At 53.0% G+C, this 26,870-nt stretch overlaps 4 protein-coding genes across 5 annotated transcripts; 2 read left to right on the forward strand and 2 right to left on the reverse strand.

Annotated features, from left to right (window-relative positions):
* Nucleotides 1-224: 224 nt before the first annotated feature.
* Nucleotides 225-15,450, reverse strand: FAF2 (Fas associated factor family member 2). The gene is made up of 11 exons (XM_032124616.1): nt 14,682-15,450; nt 8,721-8,789; nt 8,166-8,300; nt 7,394-7,470; nt 6,108-6,246; nt 4,723-4,808; nt 4,551-4,642; nt 2,954-3,131; nt 1,909-2,080; nt 1,586-1,729; nt 225-1,045 (listed from the first exon to the last, which is right to left on the reverse strand). The coding sequence occupies exons 1-11, from the start codon at nt 14,742-14,744 to the stop codon at nt 863-865; spliced, it is 1,338 nt and encodes a 445-aa protein (XP_031980507.1). The 5' UTR covers nt 14,745-15,450; the 3' UTR covers nt 225-862.
* A 98-nt stretch (nt 15,451-15,548) lies between these two features.
* Nucleotides 15,549-22,042, forward strand: CLTB (clathrin light chain B). 2 transcript variants are annotated; one of them, XM_032124617.1, is made up of 6 exons: nt 15,549-15,817; nt 17,382-17,425; nt 18,556-18,673; nt 18,964-19,075; nt 19,458-19,511; nt 20,004-22,042. In XM_032124617.1, exons 1-6 carry the CDS (start codon nt 15,634-15,636, stop codon nt 20,173-20,175), a joined length of 684 nt encoding a protein of 227 aa, XP_031980508.1. In that variant the 5' UTR covers nt 15,549-15,633; the 3' UTR covers nt 20,176-22,042. The 2 variants fall into 2 exon arrangements, with proteins under 2 accessions (XP_031980508.1, XP_031980509.1); XM_032124618.1 differs by lacking the exon at nt 19,458-19,511 and having other exon boundaries at nt 15,550-15,817.
* Nucleotides 22,043-23,203: 1,161 nt separating this feature from the next.
* Nucleotides 23,204-24,266, reverse strand: HIGD2A (HIG1 hypoxia inducible domain family member 2A). The gene is made up of 2 exons (XM_032124654.1): nt 24,068-24,266; nt 23,204-23,877 (listed from the first exon to the last, which is right to left on the reverse strand). Exons 1-2 carry the CDS (start codon nt 24,180-24,182, stop codon nt 23,711-23,713), a joined length of 282 nt encoding a protein of 93 aa, XP_031980545.1. The 5' UTR covers nt 24,183-24,266; the 3' UTR covers nt 23,204-23,710.
* Nucleotides 24,267-24,320: 54 nt separating this feature from the next.
* Nucleotides 24,321-26,655, forward strand: NOP16 (NOP16 nucleolar protein). The gene is made up of 5 exons (XM_032124653.1): nt 24,321-24,471; nt 24,616-24,727; nt 25,359-25,428; nt 25,943-26,049; nt 26,298-26,655. The coding sequence occupies exons 1-5, from the start codon at nt 24,365-24,367 to the stop codon at nt 26,439-26,441; spliced, it is 540 nt and encodes a 179-aa protein (XP_031980544.1). The 5' UTR covers nt 24,321-24,364; the 3' UTR covers nt 26,442-26,655.
* Nucleotides 26,656-26,870: the final 215 nt, after the last annotated feature.

Below are 26,870 nucleotides of genomic sequence, written 5' to 3' on the forward strand. Positions count from 1 at the left end.
TCCCTCCCTCCCTCCCAGCCTGAGCCCAGAGCTGATACCACAGGAAGTGGCAGAGTGGCACCCCCAGCCCTGCCATCCCCTGCGCTGGGCAACAGCTCCATTGGCCCAAAATCCCCACTGTGAGGCCAGAAGCTGAGTGTACCCACACTTCTGGGAGCCACAACTCCCAGAGCAGCTGCCCCCCTCCCTCCCTGGGGCACGGGCAGAAAGCATCAGCACAGACATGCTAGAGGCAGAGTTTATTACACTACGCAGGCTAAGAACCCCTGGGCAAGACCCCACACGGGTAAGAATCGAACCAGCTCTTTATCAAAAAGTTAATACTATAGTCAACCCCAGTCTCCTTTGGTCATTACAAAGCAAGAGAAATATTAAAAGAACAGTATTTATACACAGAGGGAAGCTGAAGAGAGTCTGTCCAGCCCTTTCCCCCCACCCCACTCCCAGCACGTTCCGGTGCTCAGTCTTGTGTCTCTCAGGAGCAGCAGAGTATCAAATCTTCACGAGATGTTGGGTTGTTGGGGTTTTATTATTATCGTCATCAATAAAAGCAATAATTACCAAGAGCTGCCATTCCTGTTCCTCCCCAGGGAGGGCAGGGGGGGCAACACCAGCTCGCCCCTGTGTGCCCCCCCAGTGCAGGGGATGGCCGTGCGCACGCGTCCTCTCGCCAGCGCACGCACGCAGCACAGCTGGCACAGGCCATGTGGTCTCTGATCCCTCGTTTGTATGCAGTCTTTTAAAAAAAATATTGTATTATAATAATAATATGAATTTCTCTTTCCGTTTTGTATCTTCTGGAAAAAAAAACAAAACAAAACAAAACAACAAAACAAACAAAAAACAAAACCAAAAAGAAATGTCAATCGTCCGTGAGGTCCTGCACAAAGAGGACTTCCGTGTGGCTGAGTCCGGCCTCCTGCAGCGTGGGGGGGTTGGGCCACTCCTCTGTAGGGAGGCAGGGCAGGACACGGCGAGGGAAGTTGGCCTCAATCTGGAACTTCTCAGGGCTTTCTTTCAAGGAGAACAGGAAGTCGTGGATCACCTGGGAATGAAGCACAGGAATAACTGCCAGCTGGGGGAGCAGTGACACAGCCAGAGCGAATCCCTGGCCTCTCGAGGGGGAAGGTTACCAAATTTGCACCATCACTGCACTGTAGACCTGAGACAGCCATTTCCTTGGCACACATGAAACTGGGCTTGGCACAGAGCACTTGCTGAGTCCAGACACTGTTTGTGCCTCTTCCTACGCCTTTATTTCTCAGGGAGCAATGGAACTGTAAAATGTTAAGGGTTGGAAGGGACATTAAAGATCATCTAGTCCCACACCCTGCCCTGCCATGGGCGTAGACACCTTCCAGCTTTTCAGGAGTTAAAAAAGCTTCTTCCATTTTCTCCCCTCTTCTAAGCTGGTGGGAGCAGGCCCCACAGCACTCTCCTTACTGAGCAGCAGCTCTGCCTGGCAAGGCTCTCAGCAAACGTCACCATTTAGCAAAGTCCAAGGGAAATAAAGCTTTGCTGAGCCACCTGCAAGTCTCTTCATCCCCTTGCTCTGGAAGGCCCCTCAGCTCTGCCCCAAGCTCACCGTCAGTGACTGTGTGAAGTGGAATCGCCGCTCCACTCTGGAATCATTAGGCAGCTTGAAAATGATCTTGACGCTCTCTGGGTCGTCAGGATGTGGCTCTGGAGGGAGGCATTCCGACTTCCGCTCCTTCTCCTCCTGCAGTGTCTGCAAGGCAAGGGGGGAGCAGGAGCAATGGCTGTGCTCTGAGCTGACCTTTGTGCCTGTCCCTGCAGCACAGCTGCTCCCAGAGCCTCGAAGGATGCTCAAAGCCCCAAGCAAGACAAGCAATTCCTACAGCAGGCCACAGGACACTGCAGCCTCTCCTGCTACCCCTCTGCTCTCACCTGCCGCCGTCTCTCCTCTGCCAGTTTTTGCTGCTGCACTTCCTCCTCCTTCTTCTTCTTCCTCTCCCGTTCCTCCTTCTTCTTGCGCTCTTTTTCCTGGTCTGCACGCAAGGATGCCAGATATGCCTCGTCCTGCTGCTGCCTCAGGACTTGGGTTTGGTTCCTCTCTTCCCTGCAAAAGTGAGTGGGAAGTGGTCAGGGCTAACAGGCCCTAAAGTGAGGGGGTGGCAGGCTGAGGGCAGACCCAAGGACAGCCTCCAACTCATTAGAGCACACAGCAGGTAATGCCTTGGGGTACCACAAGCTCCCAAAAGGCCAAGCCAGGTCCTCACAGTCCCCCACATACAAACTGCTCCCCAAGGGTGGTGAAACTGAACTTAAAAGGCTTCTGAGCTCCTGCAGCTTGACAGAGCTGACAGACAGCACAAAAACAGTGCCCAGGATTCCTGCCTCATATTTGAAAATCTTCCTGGTTTTATCTCCTTTAGGTAATCCCTTTCAGAACACATTCCAGAAACCAAAACATATTACTGAGGGAAGAGGAGGGAAAAACAGAAGATCAGAAGGTGAGATCCTGTTTTGGACACAACCTGTACATCCCCATAAGAGTCACCAGGGACTTGTGAGGCCCCACCAGAAAAGCAGACAGAGCTCAGCACAACCAGGGCAGCTGCATGCACTCACCAGCTGGCTGTGGACACCAGCTCTCCTGCCTGCAATGCCTTTGCTCCCACTGGCTACTGTCCAAGCTTTCCCTGCAAAGCTCCAGCATGCCAAGGGTGTGCTTCAATTGCAGAGAACAGAGTACTCACACCCACCTCTCAGTGGTGGGATTGTGTGTGCAACACATCTGGCTCCCTGGCTATAGGGTGGCCTGAATTTATGGACTGATGATCCCCCTGGGAAGAGGAGAGCCCGTGGGCTGTGTTACAGAACAGAAGGTGCTGAGCTGTGTGCCTACACACGGTGTCTGGAGGGAGGAAGGGGACAGAGCAGAGCCTGCCTCGACAAGGTCTGTGTTACTGGAGCTCTGGTCCCACCCTACCTTTCCAGGCGCTCGGACACCAGGTATGTCTGGTTGGCATCCATGATAAACATCAGCTGGTTGATGAGGTCATCAGCCTGGATGAGGCCTTCCAGCCGCCCAACCACGGTCATCCTGCGGTCCTTGAGCATGATCACAGCCAGGAACGGGTACGTGTTCTCCCGCAGAGCCTGGGACACTGGAACAGGGACAAACGTCACTGCCCCGTCCTGAAGGGCCACCAAGGGGTACAGCACAAATGCTTCCCATCACTGAGGGCCAAGGAAAGCACCTTCCCCAGACATTCTCTCTTCCAAGGCAGAAAAGGCCTCAGGCTCCATTTTGAAAATTAAACCCTATAAGTTAGCAAAGGGAGAAAAAGGCTTTGGAGCAGAGAGACCGATGGGAAAAAACCAGCTTTGAAGTAACCAAAAAAGCCCTTTAACTCAAGCAGGAAGGAAGTAAATGGCTCTGAATGTCCATTCAAAATGGGACAAAGCCATGGGTTTAAACTGCAGGAAGAGAAACACAGAACAAGCACATGGAAACACTTGCTCAGGTTACTAGGGATGGTTGGACTCTGGAACAAACTGTCATGGGGGAGATGGTAATATGTCCATGTTGAACATTTCTGAACAAATTTTGGTTGGTTTTGCTGGACGCAGGCTCTGAAGCCAGGAATGGAGCAGATTAGGGGCTTAAGTTACTTGTCATATATGGCTGCTGATCCCCTCCTTAAAACACACGTGGTGCATCATGCAACTTGGAGCCATTGTCACCAGTGGAGCCCTCCAAACAAAATCAGAGCAGCTCAAGGATTAAATGGAAGGCCACAACCCCTTCCAGCTCTGCTTTCCAGGCTGTGACTCCAAAGCATTGCAGCAATGAAACAAGAATAAGTCAAAGACTGTCTCCTCACAGAGCTGTTCTCTCAAGTTGTTGGTAACTGGGAGCAGAACTATGGAGCCAAGACTGACCCAAATTCAGCATTTTCCTGACCATGAAACAGAACTGGAAGTTGAAAGAAATGGTGGAAAGAACATGGGAGGCATGAACAGAACTTTAGGAAAAGGCTCCACTTGCAGCAAAACCTTACCAAAATGCTATCAGGTCAGGTATCAACAGCTCTCAATGACTTGTGGGCTTTTGAGGAGACACAGAGACTGGGTGTGGATTAAGATGACTGTCTCAGAAAAGAAAAGAATGTACCTAACAAGTCCTTCCTAGCCTCAGGCATCACAGGAGCCAGTGTTAAGGACACATCTAGTAGGATACTGGATACTTGTTTCTGCACTCAGTTTATCCCCAGCACATACCCACCAACTCCCACTGACAAGGCACTGAAAGCAGCCTGAATGCCCACAGCAATGAGCACAGAACTAAGACTGCTGAGAAACACAGAACAGCAGAGGTGAAGGTCAGAATGCATTTCCCTGGCAGCCAAACCTTTCGAGATATCCCAGGAAACCAATACATGTACTCCCCCATGCAATCCTGAAATTTCTTGTCTACTTGCACTAAATACAACAGTGTTCCACATGTGTAAATTTGTCAAAGAGCATCTGGCTCGTTCCAGAGACAGGAGGGGACACATAAAGCCCAGGCAGGACACACTCACCTCTGTATCCCTCTGGTTTATTGGTTGAGCAAGCCCAGAAGAGCATTCTAGTGTTGATGAGGGTGATGACCTCAGGTGCACACAGTGTATTGCTGAGGGATGAGAAGAGACCATGTGAGGGAAGCTGCATTTCAAGTGCAAAGACAACTTTTTGGGAAACTCTCCTACCTACCGGCAGAACTCATCTGTGTCTTGGTGGTCATCTCCATGAAGATAAACCAACAGGAAGCGCAGCTCCCGCTTGGCATCATTCAGTGCCTTGGCATAAGAACAGAGGAGGTAAAGTTACAGGGTCTCTGGGCAAGGGGAAAGCAGCACCCACAAGGCTTGTGCGACCCAGGCCATTATTCTGCCACTAGAGTGGTTCTAGTGAAGCAGCAGTGGAGGATGAACCTGTCAGACCTAAATAAGCCTTTATTTAAGAGGGCTACAATGGTGTTCTTTCATATCCTTTCAGGATGTGGCTTTGGAGAACACTGAACTCAGAGTGAAACCGAGTAGGCAATGACATGGATTGGCACCCCAGCTGCTTGCCAGACTCAGCTGGCAGTGAAAAAACTCCTTCACCCCTTGGACTCCCAGCAGCCAAGGCTGAGCTTTCCACTCCAGCCTGTACAGGACACAATCTTCAGGTCACACCAAATGAAAATGCTATTAAAACAGGTAATAAATAATGCTGCAGGCCCCCCAAAAACCAGACAACAAAGAAAAAAAATCCCTCCTTTTCCACATCTACAGTGTCTAGATTCCACCCACCCAAGAGCATTTTTAACAAGACCACAGGATAAGTGCACAATATGCTCCCTGTTTTACTGGCACCACATTTTGGTAGCCTAACCATTCCAGGATTATTTAAGTTTGGATTCCACGAATGACAGAGGAGCCTAAAAGAGCTGCAGAGGCGGCGAGCTCCATCACTGTGCAGTGTGGAGCAGACAGGGACTCGACACTTTTTTCCCAGGCATTTGGGAAGCAGTGCTGATCCAACTGTCTGATGGGATGCACTGCAGGAGACCCCCTCCCTTGGCCAGGCTGAGAGAAGCTGTGGAAGAGGCAGTGTCCATGCGGACATCCCTCTTCTACAGAGAGCCCCCTCAGATTTGATATACGGAACACTCACCTCCCATAATTTCTTAGGGGCTCCCTCTCAATTTTGAGGCCCTGCACTGTTGTGAAGTTGCATTGTGATACAAGCCCAGGGAGTTAATCCCAATTTGGTGAACAGAAGGACAGACTCTGGCACAGCACACCAGTTTATAAAAACAAAGGCAGGATTACAAAGAAAAGCTGTTGGCTACAGAGTCACACAGACGGTCGAGGAACAGCCAGAGCAGCTTTGCTTTCCAACTTTGCAGGCTTGGCAAATCATCAAGCCTGGCAGACACTGGTTTCCCAATACATTTATTCACTAGCTCTCCATTACCCTGTTAAGAGAGTTTGGGGACAAACGCTGGGCTTGTAGATGAAAAGTAGTTTTGCCAGGTAGGCCCTGATACCATGTGGCAATATCCCCTCTCTCCACCTCCCAGGATCTATGCACCAACACGTGACACTGACCTGGCTGTAAGTTCCCTGGTAGAAGACAGGGTGTGTCCTCCCATATTTTTCCTCAAACATATGAATAAACGAAATAATGTCACCCACTGGGTCAGTGACCCGACTACGAGGATCAGGGCGTATAAAACGCAGAGCAAACCTAGGAAGGAAGCAAAGGACACTGGAAATTCAGCTCACTGACTTCCTGAAGAACAGGTTTTCTTTCTCACAGACAGTCACTGGGATTCATAAAGAGGAAAAAAGTCACAGCTGAGACCCTTGAACATTTATAATCTGAACCTAAACTGACACCTGCTCCAAACTGATACCACTGCCAAAGAACCAACCCCCCATCAAGTATCATCTCATGCCAGGCATCAGTAAGGATCCAAATTCTGTGTGATTAAATAGTTTCAGCTTCCTCTGAAGCATCAGGCACAAGCCACACCGAAAATTGGAGGTTTGAGGAATTTAGTCAAAGATAGACTGTTAAAAGCCACACAGTTTTGTCCAGATAACTTTGAAAACTGTATTTCTGCTAATCCAGAACTAACGATTCCAATGTACAAAGAGCTGCAGAAAGTGAACATTACACTAGGAGTCCTATGAAACTGTCATTCCTCCGAGGCTGAAGAAGGTCCACTGCAAGCCAGATATCAGTGTTGCTTAGTTCTACTGATGCACAGAAGATACACTGAATTTTGGAAATGCCTTTAATGGGGAAAAAAAGTAATACAACAGGGAAAACTGCCAAACCAGTGCAGATGGCAAGACTGCTGGCTATTTACCACCCTTACCATTCCCTTTTTCCTCTGTCAGTGCTGTAAGGAGACAAGAATTAGTGCTTTGGGGCAGTAAAGGGAGAAGAGGCAACAGACACCAAAGGGAATAAAGCAGAGGTGTTTACAGCCTGGGTTTTGCCAAGTAACATCCAGGAATTAGGGCAGGTTAACCTGCAGCCCAGCCCAACGGGACACGATTCTGATGTTTGTCCAAGAACACCAAACATTTGGACACTGTTTTGCAACACCTTTGTGTGGCACTCAGACTGTAAAGCTGCGTGGAGTTAGAGCTCCAATTAAACACTTCACTTATGGAGCTGCAAGGTGCTCTTTTCTCTATAATAAGATTTATTTCTTACTAAACAGCATAGGAACTTTACAAGGCTACAAATAACGCCAGTTAAAGAAACAAATGGAAAATCTGCCATGAGGCTTAAAGACGTAAGTGACAGAGATCCAGCCAAATCTGAGCTAGTGTGTTCCCTGATGCAGTCAATAAGTGAGTCAGCACAAACAAGGACTTACCTAAATATATCAAGTAACGTGTAATAGGTAAATCGGAATGGAAGCATTATGAAGTAGTAACCCCATCCTAACAAGCCCTGCAATTACAAATAAGGAATTAGAACAGTCTCTACCCCTGCTACAGCAAAGTGTCCACCAACACCATGCACCCAGGCACACGTGGAGTATCAGTGCTCCAACCACAAGAAAAAAAGCCTCAGTGATAGTTCCTGGCTTCAGACATGTCAAATCAAACGTGACCAATGTGGTTCACTCATAATTCACTGTGACACATCTGGAAACTGGTCCCACTGACTATTCAAACAGCAATGCTTTTGCTCTGTGCTAGTTTTCTTAGCTATACAAAGACATTAACAGAACCAAGCCTTACAGGTGCTTGTGCAAATTCATTTGTGAAACACTAATGAAAGTAATCGATACTGTATTCTAGTTAATACAGATTTAAGGGGGGGCTCTAAAAAGAAAACATCATCACTGCCACATGGAGGGGACAGTCCTTTGTTCCAATTCAACTGATCAAAAAACTTTACTACACCAGAGCAAGACAGCTTATGACAAAAAAAATGCCCTCATACTGTGAATCACACCATGAAGAAAATCTCCACAGCAGCAACAAAACCAGAAGGAATAGCTCTACATTTTGTTTTCGTAAGATAAAGTATTTAGAAGGGAGATAACAGCATGCAAAGAAAACAATTTCTTTCCCTGCTTGCAGATTCTGTGTTCATAGTCAGCCAAGAAGCAGGACAAAATCCACTGTAAGATAACTTGCCCTTGGCTGTGGCCTTGAGACAACGTAGCTGTAGATCCTGTGGTCAGCTGTATTGACCTGCAATGGCCGCAGTGGAGGAGGATTAAAGACACTTGGGACACCCTCTTGCTCATTCAGTCGGTCCTGCACAGCTGCCTTTGACACAAGAAAGAGCAAAGGGAGGTTTCAGGTATTTATGGTTTTTATACTTTGGACACTGACAGTGGGTATTACTTGTCCACAGCCCTGGAGCACTGGATACGCACAATTCCTGACAAACAGCAACCACCAGTGCTCTTTTCCATGTGGAAAGCCTTCTCCATGGCAGCGAGCACACAGGCTCTACGGGAGGCCACACCATGTGCCAGTCAAAGGATTGTTCACAGCCATAATGACTCTGCTGTGTTTGGCTGAAACCAGCTCTCCAGACGGGTGGAGATACAGCTCTGAAGAGCTACTTGGGTAAATCAAGGGGTGGACAGATTAATCTTACTGGTAGGGCCCCCCCCCTCCCACAGAGGGCTGCATTTAAGCCAGGTACGTGGAAACTGCTACAAATCTCATTTTCAGTGGTACCTCTATGTTCCAGTTGTGCTGCTCCAGCGTGTGGCGACATTGGTCCATGGACTCTATGCCAGTCAAGTCCTAAAGGACAATAAAAGCAGATGAGTGCCAGGAAGTGTTGCATTTTTACTGTTCTTTACAACAAATGAGCACATGATGGGATTTACCACAACACATTACCACAATGCCTATTTTTTAAGTGCCCTCCTCCGAGTTTAAGAGCAAAGTGACCTGAGCCAACCCAAATCCATAAACACACAGGAGGCCTCAAACAGGCCTTTGCACTCTTCCAGCATCAGCCAACTCTCAGTGTGCCCACGGTCTGCCACTACAACAGCACTCAGCACAGTCAAGGGTTTAACACAATACTGCCCACAGGCTTCACTCTGAAAAGATGTGCTGGGCGGATGCCCTCATACATCACCTCGAACTCAAAATACAGACGAAGCATTTCTGAAAATTCAAGATGACTGTTACTCCACTCACTGCGAGCATAAACAGAAACTAAAACCAAAATGAGCCAGACTTTACTGAAGGTGATGTTTTCAGCATCACAGGGGAAGTAAAAAAAGTATAGTAAACAGTGTAGTAAAAAAAGCAGGAACAGTTCAACACAGGGCCCGAAACAGAAAATAGTCCAAACACACTGGCAAACCTCAAAGCCACTGGGCGTATTTTAACCCCGTGCCAATCAGCATTTCCGCACAGGAGATCAAACAATTGTGTCTGTTATTACAGGAAGCCACATCAATACCTCCCAAACAGAGACAAGCATTTGCTGAAGGGAACATCCCTGTCACTGTGCCACAGAAACATCTCTCCCCACTGCACTTGCTTTATGGTCTGAGCAGACATTTTCCTTGCTTCCTTGAAAAGCCCCTGTCACACTGACAGGCTGACCATTTAGGAATGCAGTGAATTGCTTTTTTTACTGGAGAAGGATGGTGCATCTATTCCCGTCCCTGCCCCCATTCATACATTCCACATGCCATTTCCACCCGAGCAACAAACACTGTGGACAAATGCCCTATTCAATCTCTGGGCTCGCTTCAAACTTTTGAGCATTTCTTGGCTTCCTCCTCATGAAGTCTCCAGATCACCAACTTCTCTCCAATCTATTGGGCAAAAATCATTGTTTCGTTCTGCTGCACAGAACCAATCAGACTGTTTAAAGCATTGTGACTGCAGAAGCTCAGAAAAAAAGCACTTCAAGTCGCTGTTCAGTGGTGTATAAATATTTATTAAAAAGTAAATCTGCAGCAAGCCTTGCAAGGGAACACTGCAGAACTGGATTTCATAGAATAAATGAAGCTCAGTGAACTCAGCTGTTGCTGCTAGAATACCTTTGATTATCATTCAGTTTCATCATTTAAGGTTTTAGTTTAGCTATCTTTCTTTAAAGATGTGCTTCACAGAGTAAAATTTAGGTTTTGTATTCTGACTTTATTTTTTATTTATTTTGCATTCTGACTTTATTTTTTTAACCTGAATTCCTACAGCAGGCACTTGTCTTTTTAGAAGGACAGCATAAAAGGCACTGCAATCTACGCAATTAATTGACAGTGGAGTCACAATGTGTTTATTCCAAAGCCTTGAAAGACTTCTGATCACCATCCCTCAACACCCTGGAAATTCTGCTGGTGTTTACAAAGTTTACAAGATTCAGAAACTCATTTACACCTTTGTCTCTAAATGCCTGGATTATCTGTGAGCACTAAGAACATCACTGAGCATTCCCTCCTTTTTAAATTATGCAAAATGCTTCTGCAGCTATAGATCAGAAAGCAGCAGAACTATCAATAAGCATTTAATGAGCACTGAATCACTGCAGCATTTGCAAGGCCTCCTGAGCTCCAGAGACACCAGAGCCAGCCAACTTCACCCTTCCTGACCACCATCACAGTGACAGGCAGCTCTAGTCACTTCTCAGTCTTCTACACGAGGTCTCCAGGGAGGTGAATTTCCTTTCTTTTTTCCTTTAGCATCTTCATTCAGCTGCTCTCAACTCAAACCAGAAGAGACAAAACCACTCCAAGCAGCACAGTGCCAAGCGCTCCCACCACTCGCCTGATCAGCGAGGCTGCACTTTATTAAACATTGCAGGGAAAAAAAACTGCCTGTGCAAAGGCAGCTTTTAAAACTCAACACCTTGTTGGCTGTTACTCTGATGTGCTCCACTGGACACACCACAGCTCCAAGATGTTCTGGGAGACACACCAGGGTTCAGAATGACCCATGCCCGATGTAAGGAATGGCAGGACCACAGTTCAACTGCCACTTCAGACAACTCTTGCTGGCAAACACAGACACTGGTCATTATCAGCCCCATGACATTCCTATGGCTGCTGCTTCACCAAATCATGCAAACAGATCAGAAACTTGAAATACCACATCATTTCCACTGCCCCCCCCCACAGCATTTCTGGTGAACCTTGTTCAGCTGCAAACTGTTAAGCATGTGGCAAATGAGCACATTCTTTGTATCATCAGGACTAAGAGAACAACCAGCATCTTCAAACCTTGCTGCTTGGATCCTACTCAGGTCTCTTATTAGCTGCCTTTAAGAGCAGTATCTTACAGACATAGTAAGTAGTTAAAATTAGCTCAATTAAACCAGCACTCTCAAACCTTCAAAAAAATGCAAGCTCAGCACAGTGGCTAATATTTCAAAAACAAAATACTGAAGTCCACAAATGCCAGGAAAATTCAATACTGCCTTCTCAACCACCACACAAAGCAAGAGGGTTATTGTAAAGCATAATGAAGATTTTGCTGGAGGTAATTATTTGTATCTCTCACCTTTAAGACTGCTCGGAATCGTCTCAATATTGAAGTAGTGGAAAGGACAATTCCATGCTTCAAAAGCAGAAGGAATACCCCTGAGTGGACAAAGGTTGTAAACCGGACTTGCGAAACTGTTGACTCTGCAGATACGCTCCGATGTTGAAACACAGCATGAGAGATGCAAATCCACAGGACTAACTGGCATTGCTCTTACTTTCCCAACCCACTGCCAAATTCCAGAGAATTATGTTTCCAAGGGTAAAGAACATCTGAGTTCTAACTGGAAAAAAGCCTCAAGAGTTTCTCATTGCATATTACAGCAAATACCTTTCTGAGGGTTTTGATCGATATACTGAGTGGGAAACACGCCTGGAGTTTCATGTTTCCTCCTTCCCCTAAATCAGAGCCGTATCCAGCCCTGAGCATTGTGGTTTCCCCAGCTGAAGTCAGAGATGGTATCATAAGTGCCAACTCTTTTGCAAATAACACTCCATTACTCTACATTAGCATATTACAATATCAGACATCAGCCCAAGTGTAATGGGCACAGATCAATAACCAGATCTACAAAGGCTGCTCTGCTGTTTCTTCCATCTCCCAAATGAATCATATCTCCACAGCTTTCCTAAACTGTTCACATCAAACTTCTCCCTCCAAATGTCAGGACAGCAAGATCTTGACAGATGAAAAATTTAGATGCTTTTACTCCCTTACATTATTAGCCAGTTCTCTGGCAGTAAATGGCAGGCTGAAAGCAAAGAGGCTTTGTTGCTCTCATTTCAAGTTTATCCCAGTTCTCTCTACTGTTTTTTTTTCCCCTTCACTAACCTGCCCCAGCATGGTGCAGACAGCTGCCCTGTTCCAGCCTTGCCCACAAGAAGAAAGCTGCTGGTTTCAGCATTCTGCCAGCAAAGCTTTTTGTATGAGCACTACAGAACCCACCAAACAAACAGCAGTGGAATTAATGCAGAGCAGGCACTAACACAAAACTGTGCCAAACAGCTCGGGCCAGGACAGGACAGCACATTCACCTCTGCCTGGAAAGGTGCACTTTCCAGCAGAAGTAGGATAAACAGTTTAGGGCAATAGCATCTTCACCCCAAACAGCTATTTGCTGGGTGAATAGCAGTGCTTGCTCAATGCTTCCCTCTGGCTCTCTATTTAACTGAGAGCCTTCTACTGCTCCTTACCTCATCTTTGTCACCCTGCCTTCTTTCCTAGTCTGCTCTCCTGCTCTATTCACACTGCAGTGGGATAGGACCTTCTGTGGAAGTGCAATGCTCTGTCGCCATGGAATGTTGTACAGCCTACTTATGGTGGCACATCACAAAGTGTGAAGTTATCCTTGAAAACACTGAAGTGTTCCCTGCAAAGTCAGCAGGATCTCTGAAGGCTTTCCAAGATGACTTGTAGCAGTGTTTCGTAGCAATGTACAAATTATTTTAATGAGACTTAGCCAATCTCTCCAAACACCAAATTCTTCTTATTGAAGTCCAAGAAAAAAATCTCTTCCAGGTAGACAGATTTAGTTTCAAGGAAGCAGCAGGACTCACACCTGAAGCCCTTCTCAACCAGGTGTGACATATCGGAGGAGAAGAAATCACCAGTGGGGTCTGTCATTAGCCCTGGAGAAAGCTGATACAACATACCCCAGGAGACAGAAGAGTGAGGATTCTGGCTGGTATCCAAGCCTTCTGACCCACAGCTTTCACATCTGGCTCTGCACAGCAGCGGCCTCCTAACTGAAAAAATGTCTCCCCTTTATAGCCTGAGGAGTGTTTCCCTGTGTCTCAAACCAGGGAACCTGGACTAAAGCATGAATCCTCCCTTCTGCCTTCCTTCTCATTCCCCACCAGCCCTCTGCCCATGACAACACCAGGTAGCATTGGGAAACAGGATTCTTTCATTTCATGCCCACAGTGGTTTGGAAATAGCAGCAGGGGCAGTGGTGAGAGCAGCTGGTCCCATCTGTCCAGACCAAGCAGATGAGCAAGAACCAGAACTCTCACAGCAAGAGAACGGGACCTTCTGCACATCTACACCTGCAAAACCCTCACCTGCTCACCAGGCAGTACAGGGACAGCAATGGCTAACAATGGTTAACACTGCCCTGTGCCCTTTGTCTGTATTTGACTGCTCACACAGCTCAATTTGCAGTACATTTAGAGGGGACATCTGCTAAGCCAGTTTCCTCATAGGACCAGCCATGGGAAAACAGTCAGCACCTTAATTAAGTCAAGTGGCTGTAAATCAGGTACAGGCTTGGGAAGTCAATGTGTGGAATGATGAACACCTGTGCTGTCTCACCTGGGGAAGGCAGGGCCAAATGCCTCTGGAGTCCCTTTAAACCCATGGTTACATCACACCAAAATTCCAAAGTACAGTCTTAAAAAAATTAATGTAAAGCAAGAAAAGCAGACAAGACTCTTAAAAGTAATCACTGTATTTGTAAAAGAACTGCAATCCAAGGGACACCACATGATGTCCTACAGCTCAGAAACAAACCCAAGACACCTGAATGTAATTTTCATTGCTCAGCACACTTAATTACTCATCACGGAGCAACCCTAAGTATTTCAGCTGCCCAGCACTGTTTTCTCCCTAATAAACCACATCTTCAGATTGTGTTTATGATTATTCATCTGCTACACAGCCCGAGGCCTCGCAAACCAAAAGTTAAGCGACCCTGCCTGTGTTGTGAAGCAGACACAGATTAGATCATTACAGTCTCCAGTAGCGTTACCCAATCGTGAGGGGCAGGAACCACGTTCCACAGAAACCCACTGGGTAACTCTCCTTCGGTGCCAGGAAAGGCTCTCCAGCTACGGCAAGGAAAAATTTCAGACTAATTAAAATGGCCAGGACTTACCAAGGAGTTTTTCCTGCACGGAGTTTACTCAGCAGTCACCTCTCACCACCCCAGTTAGCGACGACAGAACGCCGCCCCGATAAAGTACTCGGAGGAAGAAAGTGACACTCACCCCGGCCAGGACTGGGACCACAGGTGTCTCTCCTCTCACCGTCGCCTCAGGCCCAGCCCGACACCCGGCTCCAAGACGGGCCTACCCGGCTCTGTGAGCCCCGTACCCCGACAGCGCGGGCGGGGCGGGCCCAGCTCAGCCCCTTCCGTGCTCATGCACCGCCTCCCCCGCTCCCGCCGGCCGGCACGGGCCCCCCGGGAACTGGCACCTGGAACTGCAGCAGCTTCTCGGTCTGTTCCGCCGTCAGCTCCCGTTCCTCAGGCGCCGCCATTTTGCCGCCGCCTCTGACCCGCCGCTCCGTCACTCTCCGGAAGTGACGTTACCCGCGCCCACTTCCACCCCGGCCCCGCGCGGCGTGGCCAATGGCTGTTTATCGGCCAGCGCCGGAACTGCTGGGCCGCATTCCGGACAAAACCGAAGTGCTCTAGGGCCTGTCCGGAAATGCCCGAATCCCATCGGCGGCGGTGGCCGCTCTTGGGCGTCCCCGGCGGGCGCACGTAAAGTTCCGAAGTGTGCCGAGCACCGCTCGCGTGTTCCCGGCGGACGCACGAGGAGTTCCGAAATGTGCCAAGGGCTGCTCGGGTGTTACCGGAGCAGGCCGGGGTTGGGGGGGCAGCCTGTGGCTGTCGGAGCGGGCCCGGAGCCCAAGGCGGGGGGCTATGAGCCGGAGACCCCCGGGAGCTGGTTGTGTTCCCGTCACCGCCGGGGCTGCCGGACACCCAGTGGGTCCTGCCCGGGCACCTCTGGTCCCGCTGGCTGGGTCCTGCCCGCTACCTCCGGTCCCGCCGGGTGGGTCCTGCCCGGCACCCCTCGTCCCGCTGGGCCGCCCGTGCGCCGGGCCCAAGATGGCGGCGGCGGCCGCTAAGATGGAGGAGGCTGTGAGGGGCCCCCGCTCCCACCCGCAGCTACGAGCGCCCGCCTGAGGGGTCGGCGCGGCGGGACCGCGGTCAGTCGAGCCCCGGGGGAGGCAGCCGGGCAGCCCCGGTTCCCCGTGCCCGCTGCGGCTGGCGGGGAGGCGGGGCGGGCCCGCCCCGGTGCTGATGTCAGCGCGGCTGCCCCGCCCGCCGCCGCAGTGACAGCGGCAGCTCCGCCCGGGCGCAGTCGGGCCCAGCCCAGCGGAGCCGCACAGCCGGACCGGGAGCGGCGCGGGCGGGCCGGTCATGGCCGACGACTTCGGCTTCTTTTCCTCATCTGAGGGCGCCGGCGCCGAGGAGGACCCGGCCGCCGCCTTTCTGGCCCAGCAGGAGAGCGAGATCGCTGGCATCGAGAACGATGAGGGCTTTGGGCCGACCGACGGCGAGGCGGCCGCCGCCCCGGGCGGGCAGGGGGCCCCACCGGAACAGGGTGAGCATGGCCGCGGGGGCCGCTCGGCTGCGCTCCCGCTGGGCACGGGCGGGCTGCCGACCTCGTGGGGTAACAGAGGGCTGTGCCCTCTTCTGCCCCGAAGGCAGGGAAGGGTCCTCTGGGCCGCATCCACGCGGGGCTGGGGTCCCCGGGGGATGTACAGCATCCCCGGTGGGTGATGGGGTCTGTGCTGCACCTCATGGGCCGGTGACGGGGTGACCCTGTGGGCCAGGCTGGCATCGCAGCAAGGGCTGTGTGGGCCTGTGCTTGGGCCCAAAGGGATTCTCGAACCTCGGGGATGTGGGCTGAATCCTGAGCTGGGATGTGCCAGCCATGGGGCGATTTCTCCCCCTTGTGCTCAGGCTGGGTGTCCCGGGTTGGATGGACTCCCGATTCCATGTTTCAGTGCTCCCAGCTATGGCAGTGTAAAAGGCACCCAGGCGGCACTGAGGAGCAATGACAGCCTTGTCACTGTCCGCACAGACAGGAGTGCCCTTTGGGATGCAAAATGGAAGACATTGCCATTGGGAACATTGTGGTCCCAGGCCCTGCAGGTAGAATGTGCTAATTCTGATCTCTTGCCTCCAGTCTGCAGGGGCTCTGGCGTCTGCTCTCTGCATAGACATAGGGGCACTGTTGCCACAGGACTCTGACTCCTTCCCATAACCCAGCCCCACAAGGTCTCCTCATACTGCCTGTAGAGCAGTGGTTTCACAGCTCTGCACATAGGGCCATGGAGGCAGTTCTGGGCCTGGAGAGGTGTTGACAGCCACAGTGATAAATGCAGTCAGACAGGCTGGAGCTGGGTGTAGTCGTGGGGGTGATCACCTTGGGGACAGTGCTTGCCTGAGCTGCACTGTGTCTGTGCCTGCAACTGGCTGGCCAGGAGAATCCCTGTGGTCACTGGAGAAAGCTCAGGGCCTGGAGTGTGACTCCTTCAAAGCCTCTTTTCTCCTGACAGTAAAAAGCCCCCTGCCTGTGCTGGCTTTGCGACCCTGGTGTGCAGCTCTCTGGGGTTGTGGGGGCAGATGGGTGCCTCGTTTCCAACCCTGACCTTGCAGCTCATCCTAGGTGAGCTCTCAAGGACCTTGGCCTGTGGGCATGCCCTCCTGTCCTGGTGGAGCACAAGGAGTGTTTCCATCAGCCATGTCCCTGGAGAGTTGCCTCAGCACTTGGCCGGCAGCTCTTGGATCAGCCACGTCCATCGGCAGCCTCTGCATGTTGGGGTTGGTCAGATTGTCTTTCTACAGTCAGAGCAGCAGCCTGTGTCGGTCTTGTTCTGGAACAGAGTCCCTAATCTTCAGATAAAATAAAACACCAGTGAAAACACCATAAAGACGTAAATGCCTGCAGAGGTTTGTGTGGGAGAGTGAGAGGTGCTCGCTGAATCCCACCAAGGACAGGACGCTGTGGGGGTGTTGTGGATGGGTGTGCTGTGCTGAAAAAGGCACTGACAAACTCCCAGGAACTGATTTGATGTAGTTTCATGAGCACCAGCCCTTCAGGGATCACCTGCAGCTGCCATAGTTGTGTTTTTCCTTCTCTCTTCCTTTTTCTCGAGCAGGTTTCCAGAATGGAGGAGCCACTGTCAATGGAGATGTCTTTCAGGTAAAAGCTCAGCCTTTTGCTGGCCCAAGGCTGCTAAGGGAGATTGGGTGGGTGTGGGGCCAGCATTCTGCTGCTCTGCCCCCAGCATTGACTGGAGTTTGCTGTCCAGCTGCAGAACAGCTACGGTGGTCCTGGAAAGGTCTGGGTCTCCTGCGGGAGTCCTGGCTGCTCCATTCTCTTTGAAGAGAAGATGTGTCCCACCTGCCATGACCTGCCCCACATCTGTTTGCAGGTGGCTTGTGCCATGAAGGAGTGCCTGGGCCCTAAGAGCAGGTGACAAATCGTCCATTCCCCATGGAAGCCCCCTCTCTCCAGCCTGGGTAGCTTCTGGAGGCCTCTGGGGCAGGCAGGAACATCTCTTGGCAGAGGCCAGAGCCAGGATAGGGCTGCTATGGGACTGGCATCTCCTATGAAAACCACTTGTCCCGTGGCCAGGGGCATTTTGGGGGGACCCACCTGGGTCTCAGATCCCTTTGGGAGCCTGAAGCCCAGCTCTGCTGTCAGCAGTGCCAGTGTCTGACAAACCCTTCACCCCACTTGGTGCCCAGCAGTGGGGCATATGGACTGCCCATACCTGGTTTACAGGATGATAATTGCACCAGTAATGGGGCAGACTTAATTAGATTGAGGATCGTGGAAGAAAGCCGTAATCCAATTGCTGAGCTTGGTGTCAGACTGGGCATCTGGCCAGTGGAAGGTGTTAGGGGAGGTGCTGGGCCTGGTGGGGCCATGTGGGCACCTCAGCTCAGAAGCGAGGGAAGCATCTTAGTCCCGGGGCTCCCTGGGCCCCAGTGAGGGCCAGGGAATCCCTGGGAGCAGTTCCAAGGCCAGTGTCTGTCCTGTGCAGTGGGGCTGCCCAGAGGGTGCAACAGCTGCAGTGGCAGCGAGCAGCAAGTCAAGGAGGGAAATGCTGGGAAGGCTTTAGGTGACAGGGCCTGAGGCTGGGACAGAGCTTAAGCAGCACTTTGAGAATGCTGTCCCACGTGTCCCAAGCTGTCACCCTTCCTATCTCCTATCTTGGCTTGTCAGTGCTGGGAATGTGGAATCCTGACTGCTGCCAGCCCTTGGCGGTGGCTGAGCTGGGCTGTTGGAAACGCTGGTGCTGATGGCAAGGTGCTCATGTCCTGCAGGAGTCCAACGGCCCCACGGATGCCTACGCAGCCATAGCCAAGGCTGACCGGCTGACCCAGGAACCCGAGAGCATCCGCAAGTGGAGGGAGGAGCAGAAGAAGCGCCTGGAGGAGCTGGGTGAGACCCAAGGCCACGTGTGGCCCCCCTGTGCTTGTGGCACCCTGTGACATGGCAGTCAGGGCCCTTGGGGTCCCTCACTTCTTGGTGACCCTGCTGCATCCCAGAGAGCTGTCTCGTGCCCCTGCCAAAGATCTGCTATCCTTGGGGCAGTGGTGCATTTTGGCCAGTATTGGTGGGGACTGGGGACAGGTCTGGGGGGCTGCAGCTGTCCTGCCTGCCCAGGGGCTGCCCAGCACACCCAGCGGGTACCAGTGTGGCTGATGGGCTCTGTCTCACTCGGGCCTTAGATGCGGCATCGAAGGTGACTGAGCAGGAATGGCGTGAGAAGGCCAAGAAGGACCTGGAAGAGTGGAACCTGCGTCAGAATGAGCAGATGGAGAAGAACCGAGCAAACAACAGGTATATTGGGGTCAGCAGGGCCAAGAGGACTGTCTTCCTTCCTGGGATGTTTGGGGGCCTCTTTCCGCACAGTGGGGCCCAGCCCTGCAGGGACAGAGCCTTGCCAAGCAAGGGGAGAGAGCCCAAGTCTTGGAGTGGCTCCAGTGGCTGTGCAGAGCCGCCCTGGCTGGAACCACACTGGGATCACCATGGGATCTTGGTGCCTCCTGCCCCTGTGTGGGGCTTGCAGGGGGGGCAGGGTTGGGCTCCAGGTTCTCCTGGTGTGCTGTAGTGTGTGGGGGTTACACTCTTTGGGAGGACTAACCCCCTCTGTTCTCTCTTTCTAACCCTTTGCCTGCCTGTCGCTCCGCTCCGCTCTCTCTCTCTCTGTGCCCGGGGCTAGGATCGCTGACAAAGCCTTTTACCAGCAGCCGGACGCCGATGTCATTGGCTACGTGTATGTGCCTCTTACAGACCATATCCTGCCCCACAGGCTCTGGGGTCCTGGCCCCAGCACTTCCTGCCCAGCCAAGGGAAGGGGGGATGCTGGGAGGTCCCGGGCTCTGGTGAGGTACCAGAGGGAGGATGATGCAGATGAGCGTCTCCAAATGGTGGAGTTTTAGGAGATGAGTGGAGCTCCTGGAGATGCCGCTGTGGGAGCTGGTTGAAGATGCAAAGCCGTGGGCTCTTCTGCCTTTTTGGGGATTGCTCTGCGGGGTGGAGAAGTCTTGAGAGCAGGCGGACACCCCAGCACCCCTGGATGAATGATGTTTTGGGTGACTGCAGCCAAAGGCAGGCTTGAGCATTGCGTGTCTCTGGATCCCAGAGAGCACTGAGCTCATCAGCTGGAGTAAAGGGACAGGAAGCAGGGACACAGGGGTTTTTAAGACAGAAGGAAGAGTCTCCTTGGAAAGGGCTCTGCCAGTGACAACCCTCAATGTCTCTGCAGGGCCTCGGAGGAAGCATTCCTGAAGGAGTCCAAGGAGGAGACCCCAGGCTCTGAGTGGGAGAAGGTGGCCCAGCTGTGTGATTTCAACCCCAAGAGCAGCAAGCAGAGCAAGGATGTCTCTCGGATGCGCTCGGTGCTCATCTCCCTCAAACAGACGCCCCTGTCCCGTTAGCTGTGCCTGGCACAGCCGGGAGCACAGCGGGCATGGCTGGGCTTGCTGAGCTGGGTGGCTTCAGGGGCCGGCCCAGGAAGGGCCTCCCGCTGCCTGCTCCCTGATCTGCGCCTCGGCTGTGCTCGAGTCACTGGTTGTATAACTCTCCCCATGGTTTTCCTTTGCTTAAAAGGTGCATTGGTCTCTTTTTACACTTATTTATAAATCACTGTGGCATTTCCCCGGGAAGCGGCACTGGGTGGCAGAGCTGAGTTAGTGGGGAAGCCCCAGCCCAGGCTCTTCAGGAGGTTGTATCTGAGAGCCTGGCTGAGTGAGCAGAGAATATCCCATCCTGTGTTCCCCACTTCAGCCCTGTGCTGGGAATAAACCTGCCTGCAGCTGTCCTGGCAACCCATACCCAGGCCTCAGTCCTAGCCCTGAGGCAGGGATCCCAGTGGGACCCCAGACTGTTGTCTGACTTTCCCATGGGATTTAGAGCAGAGCTGGAGCAGGGCTGGGAGGGTAGAGAAACAGCCCTGGCTCAGCTCCACACTGCTGGGTCCTGCAGGGAGCATGGTTGCAGCATGACCCTGCCAGACTGGCAGGGACTGACGAATGTGAGTACAGGTGCCCAAGTTGGGCCTGGACTGCTAGCAGCTGCCCCAAGCCCATCAGAACTCTGCCCAGCCTGGCTATGCACCCCAAAAAGGTGGTGGGGCTCCAGTGTCCATGTCCCATCCATCCTGCAGTGCTGGCAGCACAGTGGTGTGGGTCACTGGGAAGGGACTATGGCAGGAGTGTGCGGGATGTTTCTTGTCCTTCCCCCATGAACACCATAGTTGGGAATGTGGGATGCCAGGCTTTGGGGGACCCTTGGCTTTGCTCTGCTCCTTCCCTTGCTACTAGAATGGGAGATGGTGGCTGTTGCATGGAAGAAGGTAGGAAGGTCCTGCTGCTGTGGGGCTGGTCAAGCACCCCAGCTTCCTAACCCAGGGGCCCATAGCAGGGTTGGGCAGAGTTCTGGTGCTGGGGCTTGTACTGTCCCTGAGAACCACCTGCACATCTGTCTGCAGCTGCTCTGCCCCCCCTGGATTTGCCCACCTAAGGCAGTGTGGGGAGATGCCTCAGTCCTGCTCCCTGCTCGAACTTTCTCGCCTCTGCTTGGCAGGGATGGCACCAGCCCTGGGAATCTGCCCAATTCTCGGTTAGCAGGAGAGGGACAGCCTCTAGCTGGTGCCCTGGGTCTGGCCTGCTGGGGGCTTGGGAAGGGCTTGCAGCAGCTGGGGGGACATAGAGCAGAGCCCACAAAACATTCACTTGAGCCCCTTTGCAGAGCCCTGCTCAGCTGGAAATCAAGTGTGCAGAGCTCTCCTGCCCTGCAGCTGTGGCTCCAGGGTAAGAATGTCACCTGTCCTACTGCTGCAGCTGTGGGGGGTGCCTGGGCACCCATGGCTCTGGGGCATGATCTTACCAGTGGGCTGAGAAGGGAAATGGGTGTGTAGGGAATCACTCGGTGGTGTGTGTTGGGACTGTGCCCCCTGCCCATAGGGCTGATCGTTCCTGCCCGGCCCCCCTGAGCTCCAGCATGCGTAGGCAGCTCTGCTGTGCTGCAGGACACCTGGGGCCTCGGCTGCCTGCCTCAGAATTTAATTGCAAAGCAGCAGGAAGTGCCCCAGGCTGCTTCTGGGGGGCAGTTGCCCTCCCTGTTCTCTGTCCCTCCAGCCCCTGCAAGCATCTGGGCCCCTGGGTCCCCCAGCTGCCATGTGCTCTCTGTCAGGCTGGGGCAGCTCTCGGGGAGCCATGCCCACAGCTGTTCTACATCCCCTCGGCTTTGGTATCTGTGACTGTCCAAATTACCTGTTAAAATAAACCGACATCTCCAATCGTACAGGGCACTGTCGTCTTTCTGCATTAGGGAGACACACTGTGTTTAGGAGAACCCACAGCCATGAAGCCTCCTGTGGAAAGGATGGGACTGGAGGAGAAACATCCTGCTGGAAAAAATAGGCGTGAAGGGAAGGCTGGAGGGTTTGTGCTCAGATGGGGCCAAAGCAGTGGCAGCAGGAGCCGGGCCTTGGCTCTGTCCCCAAGGAACCGCAAGCTCCAGCTTGTCCAAACAGGCCGAGCTGCTCCCCTGTCCACTGCGCCCTTCTCCAGCTGCCAAGGGGCTGTGCTCATGGATCTGCCCACCTGCTGCTCCTCACACCCCTGCCCCAAGCTGGCTGGGCTGGAAGTGCCAGTGAGGCAGCCAAAAGCAGTTTCCTGTGGGAAGGATGTCCTGTGCAGGCAGCCAGAGAGGGAAGACAGGCAGGGCCCTGGGGTCCCCAGTGCTGAGGTGGAGCTCACTCTGCTCAGCAGTGGCATTGGCCTGTTGCCCACCCTCATGGCTGAGGTCAGCTCTGGTGAGCAAGAGCCTTCCTCCTCTCCTTGCCAAGGCTGACAGCACAATTCCCTGGACAGGACAAACCATGTGCTTGTTTGCAGATAGAGGGTTCACCCCCCAGCCCATCTGCACAAAGGCTCAGGGCAGTCAGGGCACAGGACACCAACTCACAGAACAACACCTGGAAACAGCCCAGGCTGCTCAGTGAGGTGTTTCAGCACAGGCAGAGGCGTCTGTGCCCCTTCCCCTGCAGGTACGAGCTGCTGAAGCCACCGTGCAATGACCAGAGACTGTGGCCCCATGTCCTCCCAGCTCTATGGGCCTGGCATGGGAGAGTGAAACCTCGTGGATCAACAAACCCCTTGGTGTGATTCAGAGCCAGCAGTGGGACCATGTTTGTCAGGACACAGGCAGTGCAGGTCCCTCTGGGAAGAAGGCATTGCTGACTCCCCAGCAAGAATAGCTGAAACAGCAGCACATCCCAGAGAACACAGCCAGACCCCATTTTGGAAATGCAAGTTCCCAGCTTGCTTTCACAGGGAGTTTCATGTCTTGTGGCCTGCTTGCATCACCACAGCTTCAAGACAGCCATGCCCACTCTCTTACCTCCCTGCACTGTTTACTGTTGTGGCTTCTCAATGCTCTGCAATCCAGTATCAGTCAGAATCTTGCTGCAATTCACTTTATTACTCACCAGTTTTAATTGAACAGGTCACACAACCTCCCAAACTGCCTCCCCTGCTGCCTACGGACTCTGTCCTGCCAGGACCAAGCCATAAACAGTGGTTCCCTCCTCATGGGCAGCTCATTTCTCAAACACTGGTGCACTGCCTGACTACAGCCACACCTCAGACCATGACCAAGAGGACACAATTTTATCAGCCTGTGACAGCATCAAGCAGGGACAAGAAGTCTGAGAGAGGTGGTGAGCCTTAGTGACATGCAGCCTCAGTGCTGCAGGAGGGTGAGCTCTTGGGGAAACAAAAAAAATGCCACGGCCCAAATTACATGTTAATCACAAAGTGTATTCACCCCATTTCCAGTGCTCCAGAACTGGCTCCACCGAGACATCACAACAGTCTCTCAGAAAACTCCATCCGCAGCCAGGATCCACCCTGCTAGCCGAGGCTGGTAGACGCTTGCCCGTGGCCGCAGCTTCGCTCTTGCCCGATGTCACTGTCGGGATTTGATGGCCGTGGCCACCATGCCTCCCAGCAGGGCGGCGAAGGTGAAGCCCTGGGCCACGACACGCGCCCGCATCATCATCTGGGAGCGCCGAGTGTTGCCTTTCTTGAAGCTGATCAGTCCGTAGGTCAGGACGCCGACGGTGCACAGGCAGCCTGCGGGGAAGGACGGGGGCTGTGAGGCGCGGCCTCCCCCGGGCCTGAGCGCTGCCGGCCGGTTCCACCGCACCCCCAAACCCGAGCCGCGCCCCCCGGGGCTGAGGGATCAGCCCCTCACCAGTGACTATCGCCCCGGCCCTCGCCCCTCAATCAGCCTCCGTCCCGCCACCCCCCGCCCCACTCTCACCGAGGGGCACCAGGGGGTTCTCGCGGGTCTTGCGCAGGAACTTCTCCCCGAATCCCTCTTCAGCGAACGTGGGCAGCGGGCTGGGCTCCAGCGGCGGGGGCGGCCCGGCCGTCATGGCCAAGGTGACAATACCAACCCTTTCCGGCCGCCGTAGCCCCCGCCTCCGACGCGGTGTATGCCGGGGGTTGCAGTCCGACGCACACACTTATCGCGGGGCGCTGCTGCCTCGGAACTACACTTCCCGTGGTGCCCCGAGACGCGCCCGGCAGCCCCGTGGCCAGCCAGCGCGTGTCCGCCATGCCGAAGGCCAAGGGGAAGAGCCGGCGGCACAAATACTCCTACAACCTCAACCGCAAGCGCCTCTACCGCAGCGCCCGCCGCCGCGCCGCGCCCCGCATCGCCTGGTGAGCGCCGGGGCCACGGGGGACGCGCGCCGAGCGTGGGCTGGGGCAGGGTGGCCGGGAGCCGCTGCACGTGTCGGTGGGAACGGGGACGCGCGCCCCCGCGGGATGGGGGGCACAGCCGTGATGTCCCTTGTCCCCGCGCAGCTCGCACATCCGCCATGCCTGGGATCCGCACAAGTCGGTGGCGCAGAACCTGGCCGAGATGGGCCTGGCCGAGGACCCCAACAAGGCTGTCCCCATTCCGAAGAAGCTGTTGGTAAGGGAGGGTTTGGCGGGGACCGCTTCTTTGTGGGGGATGGAGGAGGCTGGGGGAAACAGCGCGGAGAGCATCCAGCTTCGCAGTACGGGGCAGGTGGCTCTGGATCAGTCTCTGGCGGTGGACACGTTTCTTATCTTGATCTACGCGCTTATCTCACCAAGATCCTGGCGTGGGAACGAGCTACAGCGCTACGGAGACATGATGGACTTTAGGACAAATATAGATAAAGTCAGTCCTGGGACTTGCCAGAGGCAGGTGGGGTTGGGAACGCTGCAGCCAAGTTGCTCCTGATAACAAAGAAAGGCTCTTTGTGTACGGCAGTGCCAGCCTGGCCCATCTGCATAAGAGGGCAGCGCTTCCAGGTGAAAGGTGGCCCCATGAAACTCGAGGAAAAAGTAGGAGTGACCTTATTTGCCATTTGTCTCCATTCACACAGCGTTTCTCAGATGACAGCCTCGCCCACGAGCCAATTTAATGGCACAAGTAAGGCTCTGCTTAAGCCAGCTGGGATTTCCTGCCCCTTGCAGCCATGTAGAAGCAGTTTGGAGTTTTGGGAACAATGTGTACGGACACAGCACTCTTCCCAATTGGGCTTTTCTTCATTTGTCTTTTCTTTGCTGTAATTCAGGGGATGGAAGTGGAAAGCGACGGACAGCAGCTAGGAAAGAAAATAGTGCGGAAGCCGTACGTGGTGAATGGTCGGTGTTGCATTTGGGGTTCTCCTAAACCCCTGTGGGTTATTTTGTCATCCCGTGCTGTGCCAGGGGTAGGGAAGGGTGTTATTTCTTATCCAGCCGTGTGGAGGAGAACGTCTTTTCCACAGTGTTTGTCCCTGCAGCCTCAAGAGGGCTCTTGTCACTGTGAGATGTGCTGGTGTGTGGGCCCAGGGTGATGAGAAGCCACGGATGCAGTACCTCGTGTTTCAGTGGTGGGCTGGGTAGTTCTGAGCAATCACACTCTGCAGCCTGGGCTGAAAGGGTCTGCTCCTCGTGTGTGAGCTGGAGGAGGGCTGCAGTGCAGGCCTGGATGCCTGCAGCCTGGGCAGAGGGCTGTTGTCTTGGCCATTTTCCTGCACTGTCATGCTGGGAAATGTCCCTGCATGCACCAGCAGCCGAGCTGTGTGGCTGGAGTCAACCTTGAGGGGAGGTTGGGGACCTCTGAGGTGTTGCTGCTTCCTTCCCCTGCCTCATGCTGCCTCTGCCCTCTCCCTAGAGATGGAATTGGAGGCCAGCCTCCCTGAGAAGAAGTCGAACACACTCTCACGAGACCTCATTGACTATGTACGATACATGATCCAGAACCACGGGGAGAACTACAAGGTACATTCCAGAGCAAGGAGCAGCCGGAGTGATTCACTCCTGGATCTTCCCATCAGCAGGATGAGAACCGCTAATCCTCTCTGTCCTGAATGCTGTTTTGCAGTCAGCTGGTTCTTAAGGGAAAACAACGGTTTGAACTGTGGCCAGATCCCTGTCTGAGTCAGACAGTGATCACACTGGTGTGGGTGGGCTGGTTTGGTGTTTGCTCTTGGGGATACTCCTCTGACTTACCTTCTCCTTTGTCACAGGAAATGGCTCGGGATGAGAAGAACTACTACCAGGATACTCCCAAACAGATTAAAAGAAAGATCAATGTGTACAAGAATTTCTATCCCGAGGAGTACAAGAATTTCATTGCATCACTCAAGCCAGAAAAAATGGAAGTGCAATGACTGCTCTTTTTCCTCAGGTTTACCTGCAAGTGCAGAGTTGTCTTGACCATTTCCCAAACTGAAAAAAACTGGCCATGGAGGAAGGACCTTCATTAGACAGAGATGGTTATAATTGTCCATGAAAGACTCTTTGGCACTGGCTCACTTTCTGTGTGGCAGCCAGCACTTCTTTTAGCTTTGCTAAAATAAAATACTCTTTCTAGCTGCTTGTGAATATCTTGCTTGTGGGCTTTTGCTTGGTGCAGCTCTGCTTTGGAGAGCTCCTGGTGGTAGCCTGTGTGATGTTGGCACTGGTCATGTGTCACCCTCTGCGGTCTCAGGGCTGGGTGTGGGCAGCACTCGGACTTTTGCTGATTGTCCTGTGGGCAGCGTAAGTTGGAGCAGGGCCACGTGCTGCTTCCTTACCCCGTACCTGCAGCTTGGAAGACC

The sequence above is a fragment of the Corvus moneduloides genome, chromosome 15 (genome assembly GCF_009650955.1).
Source record: "Corvus moneduloides isolate bCorMon1 chromosome 15, bCorMon1.pri, whole genome shotgun sequence".
NCBI classification, from domain to species: domain Eukaryota; kingdom Metazoa; phylum Chordata; class Aves; order Passeriformes; family Corvidae; genus Corvus; species Corvus moneduloides.